A 16,102-nucleotide genomic window follows, 5' to 3' on the forward strand; every position below is an offset into this window, starting at 1 on the left:
TGCAGGCCACTTGGTTATCTCATAATTTTAGAGTTGCCAGATTTAGCATATAAAAATCCAGAATTCTCAATTAAATTTCATTTTCAGATAAACAAGTAATTTTTTACCCAAGTATTTCCCAGTATTACATGGGATATTTTACATGCAATATTTGGGACATACTTATACTTAAAAAAATTATGTATTACTAATCTGAACATCATATTTAAGGAGGCAGCCTGTCTTTAATCTGGCAGTCATAGAGAGTTTATTTGAAGAGTTGGTAGGCCCAAGGCTTTTTCTGAAATGTTTATTGATGGTCAATTCAATTTCAACTTCTGCTGTGAGTGTTTGCGTGTTTGTGTGTTCATTTACATGAGGGTCCACAGAGGAGACAGAATGTTCGAGCAAGGCCAGGCAGTGTCTAGCATCTGAAACATTAGCCAAAAAATTACAGTGGGCGTGGCATAGGAGCTGTTGCTGCCCCTCTCACATTCTCATCAAATAAAATCTTGTAGATTTCATGCTGTTTTTTTTCACTGCCTGACTTTGCTGCCATTCCCCGTGAAGCATATTTAGCTTTATTTTTGAGAGATATGAGACCATTTTCTCCATGAGAGCTCTGTCTGATTTTCAGCTTAGAATCTGTAAATATTTTTTTCCAGGGAAAATTTTCACCTTCTTATTCTTATTATTTTGAAGCTTGGCATCAGCATGCATAAATTTGGAGAAAGATGTGACTTAATTCAGGAAGGTGGAAGAATAACTGACCCCACTATTGACAAGCGCATGGATTTTCATTTTAATGCTCTCTTGGATGTTGTCTCTGAGTGGAGAAAGGATAAGACTCAGCTCCAAGATGTCCCTTTAGGAGGTATGGGGAGAACGGTGTTCTGATTGTTCCATCTCAGTTTCGTTGTTACCTAAGCTTCATCAGCAGTGGCATCGTTCATTTGCGAGGTCGGATGTCGGCAACAGGGTAGCCCTCCTGAGCATTTCTTTTGGACTGATGGATTCTCCAAGTTCTCAGGGGAGGAGAACTTTTTGTAGGGAGCCTTAGATGCTTGCGTTGTGTACACACACACACACAGACCTTACTTTACACAATAGCTGGTGTTTTACAAAATTACCTACATGTTTAATTTTAAATTTCCCAGAGCAGCTTACTTTTATGGGAACATGTGGTAAGCCCTGTGTGATAAATCATCACCCTGTAATGTCTTTTCTAGGTAAGGGTTTGTGTGTGCCAGGATTTCTTTTTGTTGAGCAGTGAGTTAAGGTTTTTTCCAGTATATTTTAAGAATGCAAGAGTATTACAGTTTAAGAATTTTAACCCATTAGGCACAGTGGCTCACACCTGTAATCCGAGCATTTGGGAGGCCAAGCGGGGAAGATCACTTGAGCCCAGGAGTTCAAGACCAGCCTGGGCAACATAGTGAGCCTTGTGTCTACAAAAAAAAAAAAAAAAAAAAGTGGGGGGCACGCATGGTGGTGTGTGTCTGTAGTCCCAGCTACTCGGGAGGCTGAGGTGGAAGGATAGGTTTGAGCTGAGGAGGTTGAGGTTCCAGTGAGCTATGATCCCACCACTGCACTCCAGCCTGGGCAACAAAGCAAGACCCTATTTCAAAAAAAAAAAGGATTTTAATTCAAAATCTTTTGGCTTTTGTACTTAAATGGGCAATATTAGCCACAACTATTTAGAAAACTTGACCATCCATAGTGGCTCATTTTCACGAGGGTGCCAGCTTAAATTTTACTGTATTGCTTCTTAAATTGATATTTATTTGGCCTACAATTTTGTGACCTGAATGTATTCACTTGTAGTTCTTGGAGGCATGTTGGAGTTTCTTGTAGTGTGAACATTGGAACTCAATTTGCAAGGTGTTAATTTGCTTCAACTATATGTTTCTTTGCAAGAGCTCTCAATTCTCTAGGCTGATATATACAGTTCATCTCTGTTTGGGGTAAACTTCTTAGTAGCAGGGACTATGTATCTCTTCTTTTTCTCTTTTCCCTCCCCCTCTACTGTGGCAACCCACCACCTCTAAGAGACCTATGCTGTAATCGTCCTTAGTAAGTTTTGACTGATATACTATAAGAGAACATTTTCAGAAATATACTCCCGTCAACAGGGATCATTTAATCAAATGTTGTAGTGTCCAGACTAATTCGTAAGTTGTTAAATTTCCTGGAGTTGAGAACGGTTATTAGGCTGACGTGCAGGATATTCTCAGGACTTGGTTAGTGTTTTGTACCTGTGTTGCAGTCACTGGCTGGAGGTTTCATTACATGTCTTTCAGAGTCACCATATAAAAATGTTTAATGATAATGCTTTGCCTTACCCTTACTACAACAAGCTGTAGGCCAGGCATGATGGTGCGTGCCTGTAGTCCCAGCTACTCAGGAGGTGAGAGGATCACTTAAGTCCAGGAGTTAGAGACTGTGGTGAGCTATGATCTCGCCACTGCACCTCAGCTTGGGTGACATAGTGAGACACTGTCTCACAAACAAATAAAAAACCCAAGTTGTTAAGGTAGGCTCAGCAATTCTTACTGTGTAAGTGGGTATTTTATCTTATCAATAGCTTGTTTAAAAGCTTTGATAATAGTGCGCACATCTCTGTGTAAGGCTATAGTTATATCCTGCCTGTTGGTATCTTAGCTGTCTGAGATCTCATCTTACCAGCACAAAGCTAGGGAAACTCGAATCTAAATACTAAGGGGCTAGATTTCATTTCAGAAAGCATGTGCACTAAAGCTGTTTTAAATATTATTTACATAAAAATCACACTGTGCTGGGCGTGGTGGCTAACGCCTGTAATCTCAGCACTTTGGGAGGCCAAGGCGGGTGGATCACCTGAGTTCAGGAGTTCGAGACCAGCCTGGCTAACATGGTGAAACCCTGTCTCTACTAATAATACAAAAATTAGTCGAGCATGGTGGTGCGTGCCTGTAATCCCAGGTACTTGGGAGGCTGAGGCAGGAGAATCACTTGAACCTGGGAGGCAGAGGTTGCAGTGAGACAAGATCGGGCCATTGCACTTCAGTCTTGATGACGAGCGAAACTCCGTCTCCAAAAAAAAAAAAAAATCACATTGAGGCCTCTTTCAGTCTGTTTATATTTAATTTTATATACTATCTTAGCAATCTTGGTTTTTCTCCCCGCTGCCTCCACAAAACCAACAGGAATGTAGAAACTGCACAGCAGGAAGCGGGGATGGGACTTCTACAAAAGTCACAGAAAGTGGCACAAAGCCCAGGGGTCTAGGAGCAACAAAGCCAGGCACAAATCTGGAGGCCTCTTGGGCATCCGCATGTTACAATCTAGTGCAAGAACTGAACATTTTGATGAAAGCCTTGAGCTGTTCTAAAAAAAAAAATATTTGAAGTAACTGATACTCAGTTCTGCTTCTAGTCAGAGAAGTGTGTGACACTCTATAAACTTGGGGACCAGGCGTGGTGGCTCACACCTGTAATCCCAGCACTTCGGGAGGCTGACGTGGGTAGATTTCTTGAGCTCAGGAGTTTGAGACCAGCCTGGGCAACATGGTGAAACCCATCTCTACTAAAAATTCAAAAATTAGCTGGGTATAGAGGCGGGCGCCTGTAGTCCCAGCTACTTGCGAGGCCGATTGCTGGAGCCCCGGAAGTTGAGGCTGCAGTGAGTCGGAATGGCACCACAGCACTGCAGCCTGGGTGACACAGTGAGACCCTATCTCAGGGAAAAAAAAAAAAAAGAAAAAGAAAACACCACCAGAAAAAGAAACTTGGAGTCTGTGATACATGTTTTGGATGGTTGTCATCACTGGAGCAGTTGTAAAGAAGTAACCTGTACTGAGATGCTTAGAATTAGTCAGACATCAAGCCAGAACCCTGTTCCAGCCCTGCTATAAAGGAATGTAAGACAAAAATGATATCACAGGGCTGTGTCCATATAGTTACAAGGTCCGGTTGAGTGGGACAGATAAGTAAGAGCTGGAGTTGATGACAGGGAGAAATTCTGGAGGCTTGCCACGGCCCGGTGATGCCCGATCATAAAGAATGGGTGGGATTGGGTGGGAGAAGGCATTCCTGTGAGGGACAGTGTGAGGTCGCAGACCCTGCAGGGTAGGAATTTACCAGGAAAAAGATTCAAAGCATTACAGCAGAGTCTGCGAGTGGGCAGATCGTAGCTGCTGCCTTTGGAAAGATTAAAATGTGCTAGCTTTGCCTGGCTGTGGTTGGGGAATTTATTACATAGGCAACCAGTAATTGTAGATATGGAGGCGGAGTGCTGACAAGATACAAGCCCATAATGGAATATTCTTGTTTGGGACAGACTGTAGCCAATAGGTTACAGGTCTCTTAGTTGAGGTGAGATGTTGTAAGCATTGACTTTAAGGTGATGGCAGCAGGACCAGAAAGAGAATGGTAACTTCTGTGTGTGTGCATGTACATCTATGTGTGGGGACAGTTTTTCTGTATCTTGAGCAAAAGAGGAAACCACTTCTCAACGAAGCGAAATTGAGACGTTTCTGAAGATATAGAACTTACATAGCTTTGTTTCCGGTTGTGCACATGTACCCTAAAACTTAAAGTATAATAATAATAAAATTAAAAAAAAAAAAAAGATAAACTTTCTCTTCCTGAGAGAAATGGACCTTATCAAGAGATCTTTTCCCCTCTGACTTTACTTGGGAAAAGACGTTGGAAGTTTTGGGTGTTGCTGGGTGACAGAGGTTGAGAGCAAAGGAGAAAGAATTGGAGAATCTTGTTAAAGCTATTTTTTTCTGCTTTGATCCATTCCCATTACAGAAAAGATAGAAGAGATCTACAAGGCATTTATTAAGGAATCTGGTATCCAATTCAGTGAGCTGGAGGGACAGGTGCTTCAGTTCCATCTCAGTAACCTGGAGTACGCCTGTGGCAGCAACCTTCACCAGGTGCGCTTGGGTTTTGTGAAAGGTGTGCTTTGAAAATACTTGGTTTAGGCCGGGCGCAGTGGCTCACACCTGTAATCCCAGCACTTTGGGAGGCTGAGGTGGGCAGATCATGAGGTCAGGAGATCGAGACCATCCTGGCCAACATGGTGAAACCCCGTCTCTACTAAAATACAAAAAATTAGCCAGGCCTGGTGGCGCATACCTGTAGTCCCAGCTACTCGGGAGGCTGAGGCAGGGGAATTGCTTGAACCTGGGAGGTGGAGGTCGTAATGAGCTGGGATTACGCCACTGCACTCCAGCCTGGAGTCTCAAAAATAAAATAAAATACTTGTTTTTGTGTATGTGTGTGTGTGTTTTGTGTGTCTAAATATTGAATTTGAGCTGGTTTGGATAAACAGGAAAGAATGATTCTGCTTAAAAGTTTGAAAACCATGACTTCTGAGCATATTAACCCCACAGTGGTTTTGGTTGTTTTTTAAACTTTTTTTTTTTTTTCGAAGCAAGAGAAACTCTTCTTCAGATAATGCTTGTGAAAGAAGCTCAATACGTAAAAACAAAGGAAGAGGCTGGGTGCAGTGGCTCCCTTCTGTAATCCCAGCACTTTGAGAGGCCAAGACAGGCGGATTGTTTGAGCCCAGGGGTTCAAGACCATCCTGGGCAACATGGCAAAATCCTGTCTCTACAAAACATACAAAAAATTAGCTGGGCTTAGTGGCATGTGCCTGTAGTCCCAGCTATGTGGGAGGCTGAGGTGGGAGGATTGCTTGATCCCAGGAGTTCAAAGCTGCAGTTAGCTGTGATGGTGCCACCACACTGCTGCCTGGGTGAGAGAGTGAGACCCTGTCTAGGGGGAAAAAAAAGAAATCAATCACTCCAAAGGAAGGAGGGCTATTGGGCTGAATCAGAGCAGGGTCTCTTCTGTTTTTCTTATTTTTTGTAGAGATGGGGTCTTGCCATGTTGCCTAGTCTGGTCTTGAACTCCTGGTCTCAAGTGATCCTCCTGCCTCGGCCTCCCAAAATGCTGGGATTACAGGCATGAGCCACTGCACCAGGACTTGTCTCTTTACCCTCCTTTCCCTGCCCTCTGCAGAGGACCTTGGGTCATTTCTGTGGAACCGTGGAGTCGGAAACACTGCTCTCGAGAAGCCAAAATAGAGTATCCTTGCAAGTCTGGTCTGTTTACCTTGTTAAAGTAAATTTAAGCTTGCCTAACTCATTTAACCAACTGTGAACTTAATACCCCAGTATTCTGTATTTTGAATAGAACTCCACGGATGATTTCAGAGGCCCCTTTGGGACCTCTCCATTTCCACTTGGTTCTGCATTGTGATTGGAATCATGCTGTTTTCCAAAATCGTGCAGGGTTTCTATTCTGTAGAGCTTCCATGTTGAGGACAGATAGCATATTTATATATGTTGATCAAATACAGTTTTACCCTCATAGAATTCTACTTTGCCAGAGTTGTCAATATAGAAAATCAGCTTCTATTTTTATCAAGGAGTGGTACCCATGTCCAAGTCATATAGACCTTTTGTTCTCAAATAAACTTTCCTCAAATAAAATTATCAAGATTTCCTCCCCCAATGGTGGTCTCTGCCTGGGCTGGTCTGCCTGTCCCCTGCCCTCCTGCCTTGGTGGCTGTTCCCACCTGGAGTTCCTCATATTGGCTCTCAGGCACAGGCACAAGGATTTACACTGCTGTGTCCCCAACCTCTCTTGTTTCCCAGGTATCTGCTCGCTCGTGGGACCACAATGAATTCTTTGCCCAGTTTGCTGGTGACCACACTCTGCTAACTCCCGGGTACTCGGTGATAATTGAAAAACTGGCAGAAGGGCTCGACATTCGACTCAAATCTCCAGTGAGTATCAACTGCTGGGAGGCTCTGGCTCGCCTTGTTTGGGGAGGATGTGAAGTTCTGGGCATGCGGCTCACGCAGGAGAATGGGGCTGGCTTTGGTGTTTAGCCAGGGTCTAGAAATACTTTTGTGGCTCATTCGTAGCCTGTGTAGCATTATCCATGTCAGTGAGGCAGCTGCTGCTGCTTGGAAACCGTAGTGGCCCCAGTGCATTTCTATTAAGAAGAAGGTATTCAGATTGCTTCGCAACCTTCCTAACCCAGTGCAGTTATTTTCACTTTAAAATTTTCCCTTCAAATCTTTGTCTCAGTGCATTTGTATTGTGTGTTATTGTAATCATGGGGGTGATTACTTAACTGTATTTCCCTTCACACCATATTATAACTATTTTCTATATTCCGACACAATGTTTATTTTGTATATTCTGACACAGTATAAATTCTAACTCCCTCAGTTCAGCTATAACAATTGTTTAGATCTCTGAATGCCAGGAAAAGATTCCCCTTAGCCTTGGAGATGTAAATTCATGTAATATGAGAATCGGAAAGGATCCTGGATCACGTGGTTCCATCCCTCACTTTTTTTCATAATTGCTTTTTGAGCAGGTGCAGTGTATTGATTATTCTGGAGATGAAGTGCAGGTTACCACTACAGATGGCACAGGGTATTCTGCACAAAAGGTAAGAGCTAGGGCAGTACAAGGGTGGGTAGAAACCTTTGCTGCCAGGGGCTTGGAGGGAAGGACAAATCTTTCCTATCAAGGAGTTTGCCTTTGGGAATCTGCCTGGACCCTTGTTGGATTTCTGGTAAGTTATGTATCTCCACTTAATTGTATGTAGATATGCAAAGCTGATTTCATTGCTCTAACACTATAGACTCATTGCAGATGGAATTCTGAATTGTGTTCCTTGAGGTGAGTTCTAGGGCACATTAGTCCTGAGAGTTGAACAAGAAAAAAAATTCCATGGCCAAATAAGTTAGGCAAGGCCAAGTAAGTTTGGGAAGTATTGTATACAATACTCTACTTTTAGGATTAAATAGGAGTTGTATAGGGTTAAATAGAAGTATGTGTATATATATATATATATATTTATTTTTATTTTTATTTTTATTTTTTTTGAGATGGAGTCTCGCGCTGTCGCCCAGGCTGGAGTGCAGTGGTGCATACTCGGCTCACTGCAAGCTCCGCCTCCCGGGTTCACGCCATTCTCCTGCCTCAGCCTCCCAAGTAGCTGGGACTACAGGCACCCGCCATCACGCCTGGCTAATTTTTTTTTTTTTTTTGTATTTTTTAGTAGAGATGGGGTTTCACCGTGTTAGCCAGGATGGTCTCGATCTCCTGACCTCATGATCCGCCCGCCTCGGCCTCCCAAAGTGCTGGGGTTACAGGCATGAGCCACCGCGCCCCGCCCAAATAGAAGTATATTAAAGGCTCTGAGAAGTCCTGCATTAAAGAAATCTATTTTACTTTTATTCTGTGCTCTCCACATTTTTTTAAACCACGGAATCCTTTTTCAGATCAGGAAAGTTCTGTTTTCATCTTGAAATGTTGAAATTATCAGAAGTACTTTCATATGGCTTACATTTTTTGTAAACAGCTTTAGTAGGTGAACAGTACAAGGTACTGCTGAATCAGATACCTGAAATCGCACTGAGATTTATAGTATTGGAGAATAAAGGTGCCTCCTTGGGGTAGAGGGGATTTAGTAAACCTTGAAAATTTAAGTTTAGTTATATCTTAAGTGACTATGAAAAAATATAATTGATGAACTATCACTAGTTCCTAGACTAGCTATGCTTCCTACACTTCAGGTATCTAAAACTTATTTCATAGTCCTTGATTTTCATACAGAAATAAAGGACTGCATGTCACATGGGAAAGACAGGTCTAGGGAATGAGTTAGTCGGGGTAGGGGGTCCTAACATTATTCCTGCCATTAACCAACTAGGAGATTTTGGGCAGCAATCCCTGGGCTGCACGTCGGAATCACCTGGGAGGTGCTTACAAAGAAAGGTTGGAAAGCCCCACCCTGATACATTCTTGTTGAATTGGCCTCGCTTTTTTGTTTGTTTTTTTCAGAGACAGGGTCTCAGTCTGTCACCCAGGCTGGAGTGCAGTGGCACAGTCATAGCTCACTGTAGCCTCGAGCAGCTGGGTTCAAGGGATCCTCTCACCTGAGCCTCCCTCGAGTAGCTGGGACTACAGGCATGCACCACCATGCCCAGCTAGTCATGTTTTTAAAGCTTCTCAAGTGATTCCAGTGTGCAGCCGTGGTTGAGAACCTTGTCTGCAGTGACCTTTTCTGTAAGCTCTTAATAGGTTCTGCCTGGTGGTAAACAGTGTTTAAAAATACTACCTTTTAAAATTGCAAGTCACCCAACAGTTCAGCCTCTGCTGTTCTGTAGCTCCACTTCTTGGTGTCCAGGACAGCAAGCTGGTTATAACTCCCCTGCTTTGTTACTCTCTGCCTGACCCTGGCCAGTACTTGTGCGTTTCTGTGTTTGTATTCCAGCCTTCTGGAGAAATTAGGGCACAGCTTCAGGCTGCACTTTGAAATGTTTAAAACAAATATTTTTATTGTAGCTAGCACGCACCACAGTTTGCATTGGAAGTTTCCCCAAACTTGTAAGAGAATAATTTTCAACCCAACGTGATAGACCGATGAACCTCCAGCAGACTAACTCAGTCTAGGCTGCTTCCATTGACATCTCGCTTTTGTTACTTACTAGGATGTGTTTATATCATTTGCCTATTTGTTTACCCAAGGCTTTTCTTTCTTTTTTTTCTCTTTCTTTTCATTTCTTTTTTTTTTTTTTTAACAGGGTCTTATTCTGTTGCCCAAGCTGGAGTGCAGTGGTGCAGCTTGTAGTTCACAGCAGCCTCGAACTCCTGGGCTTGAGCAGTGCTCCCACCTCAGCCTCCTGTGTAACTGGGACCACAAGCACATGCCACCACACTCAGCTAATTAAAAAAATTTTTTTTTGTAGAGACAGTGTTTCCCTATGTTGTCCAGGTTGGTCTTGAACTCGTGGTCTTAAGCAATCCTCTTGCCTCAGCCTCCCAAAATGCTGGGATTATAGGTGTGAGCCACTGCACCTGGGCTACTCAAGTTCTTATGCTTTTCAGTGCTATTTTGTCATTAAGAAAACATCTAGATTTGTGGGCATGGGTGGCTCACACCTGTAATCACAGCACTTCGGGAGGCTAAGGCGAGAAGATGGCTTGAGGCCAGGAGTTTGAGACCAGCCTGGGCAACATGGTGAGACCCCGTCTCTACCAAACATAAAAAAATTATCTGGGCATCGTGCTGCACACCCATGGTCCCAGCTACTACAAGAAGCTGAGGCAAGAGGATCACTTGAGCACAGGAGTTTGAGGCTGCTGTGAGCTGTGATCATGCCATTGCACTCCAGCCGGGGCAACAGAGCAAGACCCTGTCTCTTTAAAAGGGAAAAAAATCTAGATTTTATTTATTTTCTTGCAATTTAATTGGATAGTAATTGGTTTTTTGTTGTGGTTTGCCTCATTTTTTTTTGGTTGCATGGTAATTATCTATAAATAGATGATAAACTTCTTGATGATAGAGAACATATTTTATACTTTATAAACATATTTTCATGTGGCAGAAAATAGTGACAAAATCACAGAACTCTGAACTTCCTGTGATCCTAGAATTGAGAGTTAAGCCAAATATACAAAATCTTTGAAGCCTCAGGTAGATTGGGTGCTTGGTCTTCAACTCCATTCCACTCTGATCCTAGGGTGTCATCCTGTACTGCAGATATTAGAAAGCAAATATACACACTCTTCCCCAACTCCCTACAGCAGGTTTCTAAACATCCATCCAGCCCAGCCAATCTGATGCACTTGCATGAGATGTAGAAGGTGTAGGCTGACTTGCTTCCCTTCTGCTGCCTCTGTTGAGAGCACACAATGGTGGAGGTGTTTGGTTCTTCTGCAGCAGGGTTCGTGAAAGTTGCAGGGTTTAGTCAGTAACCACAAGTCAAGAAGGAGGCCGTAAGGCATGCATGTTGCTGGTGCACGTGGTTCTGTATGTGGCATGATTCTGGAGCTGGCAGTAGTAGTAATGGCGTCCTGATTGTAGCAACGATAATGGAGTCTGGAGCCAGAAATGTCCAATTCCTAATGTTTGTGATGTGTTTCACCACTTATAAAGCATATTGATGTATCTTGTAAATTTTAGTTTTAAAGCATCACCCTGATTCTCAGAGGTTAGTGGGGCAGATACTACCTTCATTTTATAGATGTATGGCAGAGATGAGTGGCAGGCTTGGCCACACAGTAGAATGTATCAGGAATGATGCACAAAGTTCTGCTGACTCCATAGTTAGGGCTCTTTCCTCCTCAAGTACTGCTTTTCGGGGTTTGTTTGTTTGTTTTTTTTTTTTTTGAGACAGTCTTGCTCTGTCACCCAGGCTGGAGTGTAGTGGCGTAATCTTGGCTCACTGCAAACTCCGCCTTCCAGGTTCAAGAGATTCTCCCGCCTCAGCTTCCCAAGTATCTGGCACTACAGGCACCTGCCACCACACCTGGCTAATTTTTGTATTTTTGTAGAGACAGGGTTTCACCATGTTGGCCAGGCTGGTCTTGAACTCCTGACCTCAGGTGATCCGCCCGCCTCGGCCTATCAAAGTGCTGGGATTACAGGCATGAGCCACCGCACCTTGCCTCTGCTGACTCTTCTTATCTAAGATGATTATTCACCATCAGGACGTTTTTTGCCCATTCTTTCCTGTGGTTGCCACTTCTGCTTAGCCAGGCATTGGCACCCTTGTGCAGTGAGCAACCTGCACAGTTGCACGTGGCAGCCCTTGTTCTTGCCAGTATAACAGCATGGGTTGTTGATACCAGTGTAGTGGTAGTGTGAGGTTCTGTTGCTGTTTGTGTGTTAACTGTTAATTATTTTCCACAGGTATTAGTCACTGTACCACTGGCTTTACTACAGAAAGGTGCCATTCAGTTTAATCCACCGTTGTCAGAGAAGAAGATGAAGGCTATCAACAGCTTAGGCGCAGGCATCATTGAAAAGGTGACTTAAATGACTTCATCCTCAGCAAGAAAGAGATTAATGTCAGATGATAGATGTTAACTTCTGATATGGAGAAGTAGTGGGTACTATCTGAATACAAATAAAACTCAAGGATTTCCTTTTCATTTGAGTAATTGTTCGTGAAGAACACAGAAGAATATTATCAAAACGAAAGGAGGAGAGCTGGCTGAGGTCTGTGAGTTTTGACTTTAGGAGAAAGAATCTTGTTATTCACAATTTGAATTTGGTATAAGCAATTCTTTTATCCCTTTTTTTCCCCCCTTCTGCTTTCTTTCTTGTCTGCTTTCCACTCATTGGCCCCAGTGAGGACAGAGGTTTATTTCTCCTGCCTTTAATATCTCCTGTAGCAGAATGGGCCAGTGCTGCAGCAGATTCTGACAGACCTATGAGTAGTGAGAGTTTAACTTAGGGACATATGCCCAGGAGTGAGTCTTAGGAATGCTGGGCATCTTCAGACTAGCTTCTAGGTTGCCAGTGGGTTCCATTATCCATGGGAATGGAACTGAGTGGCATCAAAAGCAAGGAGCTGGGCTGGGCACAGTGGCTCATGCCTGTAATCCCAGCACTTTGGAAGGCTGAGGAGGACGGATTACCTGAGGTCAGGAGTTCAAGACCAGCCTGACCAACATGGTGAACCCTCATCTCTACTAAAAATACAAAATTCGCTGGGCGTGGTGGTGTGCACCTGTAATCCCAGCTACTTGGGATGCTGAGGCAGGAGAATCACTCAAAACCGGAAAGTGGAGGCTGCAGTGAGCCAAGATCGCTCCATTGCACTCCCAGCTGGGCAACAAGAGCGAAACTCCGTCTCAAAAAAGAAAACCCCAAAAAACAAAACAAAAAACAACCAAGGAGTTCACAAGGGGAAAAAAGGAGGTGAGGAGAATGGAAAGAGCGGTATTTGGGGTTGTTCTTTCAGGCAGTGTCTTTGTTTTAGAGTAGAGCTACAGGTTGCTGCTTAGATATTGCCTGTGGTTTTGTGACGACAGACACCTAACCACCTTTCTTCTGTTCACTTTGCAGATTGCCTTGCAATTTCCGTATAGATTTTGGGACAGTAAAGTACAAGGGGCTGACTTTTTTGGTCACGTTCCTCCCAGTGCCAGCAAGCGAGGGCTTTTTGCCGTGTTCTATGACATGGATCCCCAGGTAAAATCATTCGTGAACTGTGGTTTGAATTTCCGTCTTAAAGTTTAGAATTTGATGTGATAATTACTCACCTATCAAGCTCAGGAACTAACGAACATCATGGAGACCCTGGGTCTATGTTTATATTCTGGGAGGACACTTGGACTGGACATTTTCCTATAGGAAAGGAGCCCCAGTATTTGCCATGTTTTCTTAAAGTCCTCACGTTGCTCCCTGGGACATGAATTGGATGCTTGTGGAAACTGTCATTTCAGGCTGTAGGGGAATTCCTCTTAGGTGAAGTTGGAGACATCAGAGTCAGTGAGTGCTGCTTGAAACTTCCTCTCTGAGGGTCCTCTAGGGAGCTGGGAAAGGGTGTCTGATTGCTGAGGGAGGGTGTGAGTGTCAGCAGATGTGAGAGCTGAGGGAAGGAAGGAGAGAGGAGAATGGCATACCCAGAGCTGGACGGGGGTGGTCACTTTCTCTGCCGTCATGTCACTGCCACACGAAAGAATCATGGCTGTTTCTGACTTTCAGTTTCAAGAAACTTTGTCTTAAAAGGTTTCACATAGGAGCCGAGGGCAGATTTTCTTTACCATTTGAGGTTTTTTTTTAATTTTTCATTGTTTTATCTGCAGATTTTCCTTCTCCATCTCTTTCTACTTCTTCCGAAGCAAGCTTTAATTAGTGAACAGCCAAGGGAACCTTAAAGTTGCTATTTACATTTCTTAGTGTTTTTCTTTTCCAGCAGGAAGCAATAGAGTGGATGGATGAATAATGAGTGTTTGCGAGGAAAATGGACTGGCGAGTGACGTGCGGATAAGGGACAGCCAGAAATAGTGACATTTAACTTGTGAGAGTGAGGCTCTTGGCCGGGTACAGTGGCTCACGCCTGTAATCCTAGCACTTTGGGAGGCCGAGGTGGGCGGATCACCTGAGGTCAGGAGTTTGAGACCAGCCTGGCCAACATGGTGAAACCCTGTCTCTACTAAAAATACAAAAGTTAGCCGGGCATGGTGGCAGACGCCTGTAATCCCAGCTACTCTGGAAGCTGAGGCAGGAGAATCACTTGAACCTGGGAGGCAGAGGTTGCAGTGAGCCAAGATTGCACCATTGCACTCCAGCCTGGGTAACAGAGCAAAACTCTGTCTCATTTAAAACAAAACAAAACAAAACAAAACAAAACAAAAGAGTGAGGCCCTTATCTGTGGGAGCTGAGCACTCAGAGACCTCCTGCTTTTCCCTTTCATGTCTCCAGAAGAAGCACAGCGTGCTGATGTCTGTGATTGCCGGGGAGGCTGTCGCGTCCGTGAGGACCCTGGACGACAAACAGGTGCTGCAGCAGTGCATGGCCACGCTCCGGGAGCTGTTCAAGGAGCAGGTGAGAGAGAGGAAGCCCTCCTTGAAAGGGGCAAGCCGTGCTTGCTATCCAGAGCGGGTGTGAAGCCCAAGCAGCCAGCGTCACTGAGAATCACAGGAAGGAAGGCAGAGGCCACAGTCTTCTTTCTTTCAGAGTCCCACTGCCCACCTCAGCACTGAGATTAGTCTGTGAGGGCTGTCATCACAGAGTACCGCAGACTGGCTGCCTTAGACAACAGAAACTTATTCCTCACAGTTCTGGAGGCTGGAAGCCTGAGATCGAGGTGTTGGCAGGGTTGGTTTCTCCTGGGTCCTCTCTGTTTGGCTGGTAGATGCCGTCTTCTCCCTGTGTCCTCACATGGGCTTCCCTCTGTGTGTGTCTGTGTCCTCATCTCCTCTTCTTATGAGGACACAAATCAGATTAGATTAAGGCTCACCCCGGCGACCTCACTTTAAAGTAATTACCCGTTGGAGAGCATGTGACGAAATACAGTCACATTCTGAGGCACTGAGGGTTAGGGTGTCCACATGGGAATTTGAGGGAGACACGGTTCTGCCTGTAACAGTGCCCTGTACCTTTTTTTACACAATTGTCTTCCTTCCTTTTTTTCTTCTCACATCATACACACTTCCCTTTTTTTTTTTTGTAAGGATATAAAAGGCTCGGTATTTTCTACGTGGATTCTATATTTACTGAAGCCCTAGAAGCTTTGACTACAGCTTTCCTTTTAAGAGGAGCCTTGTCCAGCTTTTTTTAATATCCCACACATGCAGATAGTCTCTTTTCTCCAAGGAGCTCAGGATACTTTGTTTGCCAGTGTACTAAATCTCACCATCTCTGGAGATTTGTAAATGGCCATGGCTTATACCTTTTTGAAATAAAGGAGCAGAAATAGAAGTGAAATGACTCAAAAGTTACGTAAGTTAAAGAGAAAGGGGCAATCAAATATGTTGCTTATTTTATTTCATTTTAATTTATTTATTTTTGAGACGGAGTCTCACTCTTTCGCCCAGGCTGGAGTGCAGTGGCACAATCTTGGCTCACTGCAACCTCCACCTCCCGGGTTCAAGCGATTCTCCTGCCTCAGCCTCCCGAGTAGGCTGGGATTATGGGCGTGCTCCACCACACCCAGCTAATTTTTGTATTTTTGGTAGAGACAGGGTTTCACCATGTTTGCCTGGCTGGTCTTGAACTCCTGACCTCAAGTGATCCGCCTACCTCGGCCTCCTAAAGTGCTGGGATTACAGGTGTGAGCCACTGTATGGCCAGCCTTGTTGCTAATTTTATATGAGAGGATCTATCTAGTGATGCAATTCCTTGCTTGGGGTTTTTGTTCAGAAGTTTGTTTTTTACATTAGTTGTTTGGAACTTAGCTTACCGTTTCTATAGAAATATTGTTCATCGTGATGCTTGTTGGAGGCCAGCTGACAAATTACAGTCGCTCTCTCTTACTCGAGGCTTTGCTTTCATGGTTTCAGTTACTGTGGTCAACTAAGGTCTGAAAATATTTGATGGAAAATTCCAGAAATAGATTCATAAGTTTTCAGTCATGCTCTGTTCTGAAGAGCGTGTCCAGTACCTCCACACTGTAGACATTGCCTGTCCATTAGTCACTCAGGAGTCATCTCTGTTATCAGAGCCATGTTCACATACCTTTTATTTCAGTATAGCGTTATAATTGTTCTATTTTATTATTGTCATTAATCTCTGTACCTAATGTATAAATGAAACTTTATCATAGGTATGAATAGGAAAAAACATAGTGTGTATAGTATTGGTCCTATC

At 43.9% G+C, this 16,102-nt stretch overlaps 1 protein-coding gene across 6 annotated transcripts in view; it reads left to right on the plus strand.

Moving 5' to 3' along the window:
* Window positions 1-16,102, plus strand: part of KDM1B (lysine demethylase 1B) — a 68,861-nt gene that overhangs the window by 45,826 nt on the left and 6,933 nt on the right. For all 6 annotated transcript variants that reach the window (XM_019029387.3, XM_055390682.2, XM_055390684.2 and 3 more), the window contains 7 exons: window positions 682-853; window positions 4,773-4,900; window positions 6,629-6,760; window positions 7,363-7,437; window positions 11,692-11,808; window positions 12,853-12,978; window positions 14,216-14,338. In XM_019029387.3, coding sequence (XP_018884932.1) covers window positions 682-853; window positions 4,773-4,900; window positions 6,629-6,760; window positions 7,363-7,437; window positions 11,692-11,808; window positions 12,853-12,978; window positions 14,216-14,338 — 873 coding nt within the window. The remainder of the gene's footprint in view (window positions 1-681; window positions 854-4,772; window positions 4,901-6,628; window positions 6,761-7,362; window positions 7,438-11,691; window positions 11,809-12,852; window positions 12,979-14,215; window positions 14,339-16,102) is intronic.

The sequence above is a fragment of the Gorilla gorilla genome, chromosome 5 (genome assembly GCF_029281585.2).
Source record: "Gorilla gorilla gorilla isolate KB3781 chromosome 5, NHGRI_mGorGor1-v2.1_pri, whole genome shotgun sequence".
Classification (NCBI taxonomy): Eukaryota; Metazoa; Chordata; class Mammalia; order Primates; family Hominidae; genus Gorilla; species Gorilla gorilla.